This window comes from Macrosteles quadrilineatus, unplaced genomic scaffold, assembly GCF_028750875.1.
Source record: "Macrosteles quadrilineatus isolate MER2022 unplaced genomic scaffold, UCM_ALF_1.0 Scaffold_8__2_contigs__length_117827958, whole genome shotgun sequence".
NCBI lineage: Eukaryota > Metazoa > Arthropoda > Insecta > Hemiptera > Cicadellidae > Macrosteles > Macrosteles quadrilineatus.
In genome coordinates, this window is record NW_026542601.1 from 6,336,764 (window position 1) to 6,347,356 (window position 10,593).

Here is a 10,593-nt window from a genome sequence, read left to right on the forward strand (position 1 = left end):
AGAATATCTAGAAGAACATAAATTTCCTACAAAATAACACTCATCATACAAATCACACATTCAACCACACTACAACACTACACACAATCAAGAAGCTAGCAAGAAGAAAGATGAGAAAAAAATTGACAATTCCCCGGTCTCCAAGGACTGCGGCGAAGACTTCGATGGTAAATGGTAAATGGTAAATGGTTTGTATTATGTTTCGTGTCATTGTCTCCAATTGTTGACATTAAAAAGAAACATTTTTATTTGCAGGCTAATAAATTGTACTGATGCTAGTTTATAAGCATTTCATTTATTGTGTTTATTTAAGCTCAAACTCAATTAAACAGTAGGCCTACTGTACGCATCAAATAAAAGCATTTACAATCATGGGAAAATCAAATGTTGGGAAAGACGCAAAATTAATGTTTGTGGATTAAAAACTAGAGCCTATCCTTTGTAATGGCAGGCCTATAGGCTACTCAGCATTAGACACGTTCAATGTTTCTAAACTAAATTTAATTTTAGGCGTAACTTACTGCAGTAGTTGTTAATTTACACATGATAATAATAGACTAGTGGTTAGGCCCGAATGTTTAATATTTACTTTTGTGTAATGTAAGACTCGTGTTAAAATAAAATCAAACCAAAAGGCTTCTTATGAGCAAACTTTCCAACCACTGTTGCGTTGCTGTGGACAAGGTAACCTATCGATTGTACACAACTACGATACTACCTACCGAAAATATAATAATTTAGGCCTACTCTACGCATTTAAAAACCTTAAAACCATTACTGTATATCTGTAGCCTTATATCTTTAAATTTGAAATAGTCATGAATTAATTGTCTTCATAGGTTCTGGTTTGTTATTTCTTAATTTATTTCCAGTTCAATTTATTTTAGGTTATGTTTAACAAATGTCCAACAAGGATATTTGCCATTGCCGTCTGCCGAACGTAACAAGTCAGCCAAGAGCCAATCAAAATCAAGCTATTATTCTTCTCTCCTGGGTTAACCCACGGATCGCCAGTTAAACCAGCCTCACCCCTAGGGTTAACTTAAACCTAGTTTAAACGCAGAAATTATTTTGGGGAAAGTGAATCTGAGGTTAAACTAGAGTTTAAACCGCGATCAGAGTTAAACTTGATTTGGGGAAAGCGGCCCTAAGAGTCATTAATTCCATTTAAATATGAGTACTCATAAGGTTAACACGGGAAACTCCAGAGCCACTGGGGCGGAGCCCGAGAGTCCGATCAGAATAAAAACAACTTAGTTTTCCTATTTAATGCCTAAAGAATCAGTGTACCAAATTTCAGCCTCCTAGGTAAATGGGAAGTGGGAGAATTAGTGATGAGTGAGTGAGTGAGTCAGTCAGTCAGTGAGGGCTTTGCCTTTTATATATATAGATTCCGCACATCTACATGAAAATATCTTTCTAACGCACAGTATGTGTGGATTTTCCCCGCGATGCACATGAGCTGAGAAAAAGGTTTTATAGAAACATGCTTGTCTATTAATATAGGTATAGATAGATATTTAATAGGCCAACATTTATTTTGTGATCATTGTTTTTTGTTTTGAAGCTGCTACGCATCCAATCACCAAGTTTAAGGTGTCGTTGGATAGGTTGTTGCAACTAGATATTCCATCAAACAGAACATTTTTGAAATTCGATCAGGGCTCTGCCCCAGTGGACTTCAAAGTTGCTATGTTATCCTTATGGAGAAAATATAAATGAACACATGAATACTTTGAAATTTACACCAACATTTTAAACAGCTGGTTATATTAAAATTGAAACATGTGCTATAAGGATTAAGTACCAAATATTTGTGTTTTACCATAGATGGTTTTACCATACCTTCTTCATATCGTTTAGTTTTGTGTAACAATTTCCTTCCTTTATTTTGTTTCATTCAATTAACTCTTACTTTTTTAAACCCCCCCCCATTTTTAGTAATTTGTTTAGTAGCCTTTTACTTTGAATTCAAATTGTGTATGTGTGAAACTTTGAACTCCTACAACTGTTATTTGAAGAAGCTATCTTTTCATCAGAAGAAACGTATGGCCATAATCACATACCCAGAACTCCATGTGTGGTAACCTGATAGTATCTAAATTTAGAACCAAAAGTCCATAAATATAATTTTGTTTTATCAAAATTAAGTTCATTATCCCTTCATACAGTCCACTTTATTAGTAAAAAAGCCTTCTTAGGAATACACCAAACTAATTGTGGTGTATTCAAGATCTTTCTTTTACTGAAACTAAACAACAGGACATTTTTATGAGAGGAGAATATAAATGTCAAAGGAACAGTTATTGTTTATCGAGTTCCATACATTGTAAGGGATAGCAACTACATTCTCCTCTATGATTATTTAAGATAAGTGATCTAAGAATAATACATTCTTGATATTAGTTTTGAGTTTTGAACATGTTTTCCATAATCGAAAAGAAAATTATTTTTATTATATCGAATAGGTAAGGATGGTCGGGTTTGGGCATTTGCCGTGATCACAGAAGACTAAGATGACGTTTCCGTGACCGCGGGAGACAATGATCATAATGAAAATGATCACGATATTAAGGATTTATTTTGCAACACTGGCTCACTGAATTTTGGAAATTTAATGTAAAATGAAAATCATTTATTTACACATGCAAAGTTAGGGCCACATGGTCCTTTCTAAAGTACGGCATTATGTTGAAAGGAAATATGTCATTGTCAACCCATGTAGCACAGATGGTTGGGCCAACGTTGGCCAACTGTGGGACAGATGGTTGATGGTTGGTTGGAGCCTCCACAACCAACCAACCGTTGTCCAACTGTATATCTCGTAGTTGGGCCAACCAATATTTACAACTGTGGACCAACATTGGTTCATTGTTAATGAAATACATTATTATGCATTGCTGGGTATCATACATCAAGCCAACCGTTTTTCACTCCGTTGGACCAACAAAAGATACTTTTGTTGGACCAACGATGGTCCATAGTTGAGTTTACACGACTTTCATTCTCTGGGTCTAGCTTTCACAACATAATTATAATAAAATATCTGGTTTTACAATACCTTTATCAGTTCCAAAAGTTTCCAAAAGTTTTTGGAACTGATAAAGGTATTGTAAAACCAGATATTTTATATATTACAGTTCCGGGGCTACAACAATGAATTTTAATAATTATAAAAATGCAAAAATTTTTTAAAATTAATATTCTTTAACTTATTTGCAACAATTTAAAGGCAAAGAGTAATTAATCATATAACAGGCAATTATAATAGCATTAATAATCTAACGGTAATTAATTAATCTATATTCAAATACCAGTATCCTCTCTAACTCAAAAAAAAAAAAAAAAAAAAAACTACTTTTGATGCCTTAACAGATTAACAGAATCATATTATACTGTGTAGTATCAAAAATGTTTGAAGTATTGCGACCATTGCAACTGTCGGCTACTCTTTCACCACTTGAAAACTCTCTATATCAACAATTACAGATAGCTCAGTGGTAAAGTAAGAGGCTCATAAGTCGAAGGACCCGGGTTCGAGACCCGTCTGGGCCAAAAAATTTTGTTCTAGCTTTTCTTCAAAATTTGTTTATATGAACTATTTAATCAATTTACTCAACTAATAATTATGCTTTTCGTACTAAATATTTATTATTTTGTGTGAAATAAAACGGTTGGACAATGGTTGGCTGGAAAACAGTTTAAAGAGGTGACATTTCTACCGTTGGCCAACTGTGTGGCTCCACAATTTACCAACGTTGGCCCAACCATCTGTGCTACATGGGAAGTGAGTGGCTATAAACTACAAGACTCATCAACCAAAGTTGAAAGGGGATTAACCTCGTGATGGAAAACAAGTTATTCAGATACCTGTAAGGTGGAAAGGGTAAAGGAAATCCACACTTTTGTCGTGGTCCTTAGTTTATGGCAAATATCAGAGATACTCAGTCCAGACAATGCAACTTTTAACTTTTTGTGGTAAATCCGGCACTGCGTACAAGACTCATCAACCAAAGTTGAAAGGGGATTATACTGTTTATACGCCTTGCAAGAGTTGGACAACGAACCCCTTTTTGTAACGTGACACTTCCGCCACGAAAAGTATATGTAGATATTATTATAGTGTTTAGTAAATATGTAAATAGAAATGTAACTTTTTTTACAATTTTCAATTGTTATCACTATTTGTTATTACTATTGTTATCACTATTTGTTATTACTTGCTATTACTATTTATTATCACTTTGTTATTACCATTGTTATTACTTTTCTAGTTAGTAATATTGCAAATGCCATCTAAATTGTAACACATATTTTGTAAAAAGGTGCAATCCGTTGGGAAATAAATAAATAAATAAATAAATAAATACATGACGCAATCTATCCGACATGTCGGTCAACGATGTAGAAGACAAGTATTCAAGTAAAGTATTCAAGTATTAAACTGTTCTATGAAATGGTGACCACTGACCATACAAAGTAGGTATTTTAAGCCAAGTATGAATGGAGATGAGTGGCGCGATCTTGTAGTCTTGTTAGTGACTAGTGACTTTAGGATGACATTCCTTAGACACAGCTGTTAATTAATAGCCCATACTAATAAATGGCAACTAAGGGACCTACAGTTTATAGTGGAATCCGAACCTCATTTTTGCCTTGGTAATTACGAATTGGTCTAATTACCAGGATTAACCTCGTGCTGTAGAATTTCGCAGTGTATGGTACCCACTCTTAAGGATAATTGTCAAACATTGAAGATAGAAAAATCAATGCTACCGTTATCGCGTAACATAATAAATGATTCAAAATACTACTCTCTGGAGGTTTTTTTGTTTGAAATCGCTACCTCGCTACCGTATCGTCTGCAGTTGATATAATGATCTGCCACCTGTCGTTGTCGATCTGTGATCTGTCTGGTCTCGCGCTGACGCGCTGTCTGTGTTGGTGTTCCGTCTTTCTATCGTTGTCGATGTGATCAGATCCGTCTGTCTGTGTTCCGCAGTTTTGTTAAGTTAAGAAACACATTTGAAGTATTAAAGCATCGAAGGAAATGTCTGTAGCGAATAACACAAGTGGTCGTACAAACAGCAGAAAATTTAAGTGGGCTTTGGATCTAAATTCAAGGTAACTGAGGTAGGCTAAGTTTCCTAAAGTATTTAACTTAATCTAGGCATAAGCTGATTAGGCATACTCCGAATGTTTAAAGCCTAATCCATTTCCTGCATCCATTTTACAAAATGAGTGAATCAGTTTCTTAACTGGGCTATGCTAATATAGATTGAAACTATCGAATTGGAAATATTGATTAATAATCAATATTTTAAAATATGTCTATTATAAAATTAAACTATCATAACCTAACCAACCAAACTTGCTGATGGTTAAAAAAATGAAGGTTTACTAATCGAATCGATAGTTTCAATCGATATTAGCATAGCCCAGTTAAGAAACTGTACCCGAGTGGATTCATAGACTGGCAGAATTTTGAAATGTAAATCAAGATCTTAGGTTTCATTTTATTAGGCTAGGCCTACTTAGGCTTAGGCTATATTTATTCTGATTCCATTGTTGATCTTGAAGATTGTACAATAAAGGTTCTCTCTCCCTCTCTCTATTAGGACTAGACGAGAATAAGAAAGCTAGTGATTGGTAATATCATTGATTAATAAATTCCTCTCTAAAAGTCGATGGTAGGCGTAGGCCTAGGCTAATATGAATTAAAATTCTTTGTATGGACTAGGCCTAGGCCAAGTAGGCCTACACACTAATGCAACCACTTTTAATTAGGTTTCAAGATTGTGTGAACCAGTAGCCCATTAAGTTAGCCTAAGCCAAATGGGTTGCTTTTGGTTTTGTTTGCTGTAATTTTTTGCATTTTATTTTTAATTTCTATAAAAATTGTATATTGTTCTATGTTTTGACGATGCCTATTGCATATCATACCTAATGGAAAATAAAGCATTTAGTTTCATTTCAAATTAATTACAACTTGTTTAACCTGGCGTAAACTTGCCTTACTTACTTTGGCGACTTAATACTGATATTGAATGGTTTAACTTAAAGCCCACTGAAAAATCTCCCATTGGCCTAATTAAAAAAGTTTACAAAACAAAGTTAGGCCTAAATCTGCATTTACTTATTAGATCAGGGCTAGCTTATTTTTAAAACAAAACTAAGTTATTTTATAATATGTATTATATTATGAGCTCGACTCCTTGTAGTTCCTTCCCTTCAGTTCTTAGTCACTGTAATAATCCTCATTTAAACCGCCATCAGAACCAATAATTGGCATGCTTTAACTTTACTAGAGGTACAGTAAGTACTTTGATTTTGGACCCTTAATCTGTTACTGTTCTGACATTAGGTAAGTTAATGTACCTATGGTATTTTATAATTAAGTTAAGCGTTCAAAGTCAGGGTTTATGGAGATTGAAGTAAGTAGTAGGAGTATGGCACGAGTGACTGGTCAAGTGGGTACAGAATTGCAGGTAATTGAATGGAATTCATGATAACTTAAGCTCCCCTCACTATCACGCTCCCTTGTAACTTTTATTGCTTTATAGATCTTTAGTGTCTAAATATTTAAATATCTATAACTTATACGGCTGCACTTTACTTTAGGTCCTACACTCATTCGAATGAAAATATCAATCGATATATCGATTGTTTCATTCGATATATCGTTTGGTAAGTTAGGTGAGGTTAACCTTACCTAACTAACCAAACGATATATCGAATGAAACAGATATATCGTTCATTCGATATATCGTTTGGTAAGTTAGGTGAGGTTAACCTTACCTAACTAACCAAACGATATATCGAATGAAACAGTCGATATTTTCATTCGAATGAGTGTAGGACCTAAAGTAAAGTGCAGCCACTTATACCATATACACTAATGATTGCCTGCAATTCTGTACCCACTTGGCCACAGTCACTGTTTCTAGTGTCCTGGAGTCAAAAATGACTACAGTATTCGACTTAGTATGATGCGGCCCTTCTCTCCTTAACCGCTAAATTTTGTAGGCCTACTCTAAATTATGACTTTGTACCCTAAATTATAAAATTCCATCCACAAAGTGAGAATTAGTTACCTGGACAACTTAAACCATTACCAATTATTTAACCTGACTACATGACTATTAGGCGGTAACTGATCAATAGGGGTAATAGGCCTTCGGGGAAGGGAGAGAGCAAAATTATGTTCAACCGATTCCTAGAAAGAGGGGCGTTATGTATGGTTAACTCTTGAAACTGCCTAGAGGAAAACTCTGTTTTGACACCTATGAAGGGTTAAAGAGTACTAACTAACTACTTTGACATTGACAGATGTAAACAAGAAAAGGCGGCAGACCTGGCTTCACCCCCAGGGTACAACTTTTCTGTGGGCCAGGTTTATACTGAAACTTCCAAAGAGAATGATGCAAACCATTTAATCATCAAGAAATCTTGGGACTTAGCTCTCGGACCTTTAAAGCAAGTAAGTATGTTGGCAGGCAAGTAAGTAAAAGTAGTCTTGTACACAGCTCACAACTTATTTATTTTTTTAAATATCCATACACTTAATTCATAAAGGGGTTTTTCTGTAACAACCATTTTCACTCATTCTACTCAACAGATTTTTACGATTTAGTATAATTTTAAAGCTTATGATGTAGCGCAAGAACTAATGTTAAGTAGCCTAAATAAAAATATAAAAAGGTCCTTTAAGGCATAGCCCTTCCCTAGTTTTTGTTTTATTCCTATAAGGCACTTTTAAAGATCCAGTGCTTGTAAACAAATTTGTTTCACGGTTTAAATTATGAATTTTTAAATTTAATAGCTGATTAATTTTTTCCATAGTTGGATTGTAAGCAAGCAAAACAAACAGTTTATCAAAATAGATATAAATAGACCGTTAATCCATTAAATCTACTTTCTGTGTTACTTGATTTTCCTTGTTCCTCCAGGGAAATTCAAGTCTATTGTGTATGGTTGCATGAGAAACTATCTAGAGTGATGTTGTTGCAGGTGCCAATGAACCTGTTCATCATGTACATGGCAGGAAACTCAATATCCATTTTCCCTATAATGATGGTCGGGATGTTGATCATTAGACCAATTAAAGCCCTCTTCACTATGCAAACAAGTAAGTTTTAATCAAGCAAAACTAAAAACTGAGACTTAAAACCAAATATAACGTACTAATCATAGACAATATCCTAACTGTTTAATTTGATCTTTGTTACATAACCAAAAATTAAAGCACAAACCTTAAAATAGCTTGTAAAAAATAACCTGACTCGTACTTTCCATTTCCTCTTTAACAATAACCCTCTTAGGTACTTTGGTATTATTCGAAGGCCACCCTTATATAGTGTGCTGGGGCAGTTATGTTAGGTTGGGTTAACATAAAAACATTTATAGGACTTTCCTTGATTCGTTATGAATGGAATAATACCAGATGAGTCATACTTTCACCCGCCAAATAGGCCAAGGTCAGGTCGTTGACCAGAGCGTGAATGATGATTGATCTGGAATCGTTTAATTCATAACAAAGCGAGGAAAGACCCACAAAAATATTAATGATCACCCAACCTAACATAACCGCCGCAGCACGCTGTATACCTACTTGGCGGAGTACATGTGGCAGCTAGCGGCTGCAACACATTCAACTCAATCCTCGACGACATCGCTGCCTTCTGGGAGGCCGCTGATCGTAATCATGTCAAATTTGGACATAAAGTCAATTAAAGTATGTTCTTTCCAATTATGTAGTTATTTTTGGACTCCGGTAAAAAATCCCTCAATGATAAGTGGCCTCTAGATAATACCAAAGTGCCCTGTTGATTTGAAACCTTCGGCTATCACTTACTGATGTTATCTAACAAATAGTTGAAGTGAGATAGTAGTAAGATAGGGTAACACTATATAAACTGTAGTAAAATAGTTATATTTTGGAAATTTGTGAAATAAATTGTATAGGCCTAACTCAATTTAATTTTTTAAGCTTTCAAGATGATTGAAGGGAGCCATGCTGCCGGACAGAAGATTGTGTATTTCCTCGGCAATATTGTCAACATCGCACTGGCCTTGTACAAGTGTCAGTTCATGGGTCTGTTACCAACTCACACTTCTGATTGGCTCGCATTTGTCGAACCTCAAATAAGAATGGAGTACAGTGGTGGAGGCGCAGTCTTCACATAACCTTCGGCCAAAGACATTCTTATGAATTACTTTTACATTTATATACAATTTAGTGTGTAACTGTGTTAAAAATTAGCCACTTGGATGTGTCACTGCACTGAGATAAATATATTCAATGGTAATATTATCATTCAAGTGTAATAAAGTATTGTTGTATTTATAATGAGGTGGTTAACTTTATTTTCCAATAAATGTGTTATTCTGTCCAACCTGAAAATTAATTGAAGGAAGATCTATTTGGCAAAAATGCAATACTGTATTGTGAATGACTAGCTTAGTACAGTTGTTAAAAAAAATAATAGATGTTTTATTAGGACCCCATCAATTAACCAGCTGTGACGGGATCTCATGAGATTTTAAGGTCGGATAATTTAGAAAATAATGTAAACTATTGCAAATTTGTTAAAAATCATAGAACTAACAATATATCATGCCATTTGCCAAACTTATGCCAGCTTTGTTTTACACGAAAATTACCTCTTGTGGTACAGTACTTTGGATCGAAGGTCATGCATGGGTTCTGATCCTGGTGCCTGGCACTACATTTTATCAATGCATTTAAACTCTTGAACAGCTCATGACCACTCCTTGCTGGATACATTCCAATTCATGAACAGTCTAAGGCCTATGTGCCAACTTCTTAAAAAAATTAATTAATAAAAAGCAGCAAAGTGCATGTCCTTAAAGCCTTGGGACGTATCTAAGCGTCAGGGATAACAAAAATAATTGTCTCACCCACCTGCTACAATGTACAGTCATAGCACATTATAATAGAATACAACTACACTGTACTCTTCACTTGACACTTTGTAAGTAATAGTTCACTGTCTAAAGCTATGTTTTGACAAAAACACTGATAAGTGAATCAGCCTCTTTTTTTAGTTGAAATGTTTGTGGGACACACATAAGGCAACTACCCATTAATGCATTACATATACTCTAAAACAATTAGTTAGAACAGCAAATCCCTTTATGTTCATAGTTTTAATTTGTCAATTGTTAGAAAATAATAAGCTACTTCCTTGTCGTTTTTAATTTCAGTAAACTATCCTGCGACTGTAGCCGCGCGTCTAGAGCCGTACGGCTGGAGACGCTTGTCTCAATTCCTTTGCCGCGACTCCAACAACTAGGGACTAGTGAAATTGCACTACTGACCGTCATGGAATAAGCACAGTTGGCAGCAAATATATTACTTGGAGAAAAGGAGGAAACGGAATTATTAATGTGCATGGTAAAAAACAATGAACAACCTAATCCATTGTTCATGGTATGGTGAAAATAGGGTTTGAGAGTATTCTTATTCAGAGACATCTTCTTCAAGTATTGGGGGTGAACGTATGGGTGGTGACGAACCAGTTCCATCAACTTTGAATCATCTATGAAGGTACACACCTCAAAATTCGTATG

The 10,593-nt window shown here is 34.9% G+C and overlaps 1 protein-coding gene across 1 annotated transcript; it reads left to right on the plus strand.

The window, feature by feature from the left end:
• The first annotated feature begins 4,910 nt into the window (after positions 1 to 4,910).
• LOC129001327 (ER membrane protein complex subunit 4-like) lies at positions 4,911 to 9,349 on the plus strand. The gene is made up of 4 exons (XM_054428593.1): positions 4,911 to 5,124; positions 7,330 to 7,480; positions 8,011 to 8,128; positions 8,990 to 9,349. Exons 1-4 carry the CDS (start codon positions 5,051 to 5,053, stop codon positions 9,184 to 9,186), a joined length of 540 nt encoding a protein of 179 aa, XP_054284568.1. The 5' UTR covers positions 4,911 to 5,050; the 3' UTR covers positions 9,187 to 9,349.
• The last annotated feature ends 1,244 nt before the right edge of the window (positions 9,350 to 10,593 follow it).

What these genes read in the sequence shown, in the direction of transcription:
- LOC129001327 (XM_054428593.1), top strand. Translation starts at nt 5,051, where the DNA reads ATGTCTGTAGCGAATAACACAAGTGGTCGTACAAACAGCAGAAAATTT. An exon ending in GCTTTGGATCTAAATTCAAG is followed by an intron (nt 5,125 to 7,329) that starts GTAACTGAGGTA and finishes TGACATTGACAG; the next exon opens with ATGTAAACAAGAAAAGGCGG. An exon ending in CTCTCGGACCTTTAAAGCAA is followed by an intron (nt 7,481 to 8,010) that starts GTAAGTATGTTG and finishes ATGTTGTTGCAG; the next exon opens with GTGCCAATGAACCTGTTCAT.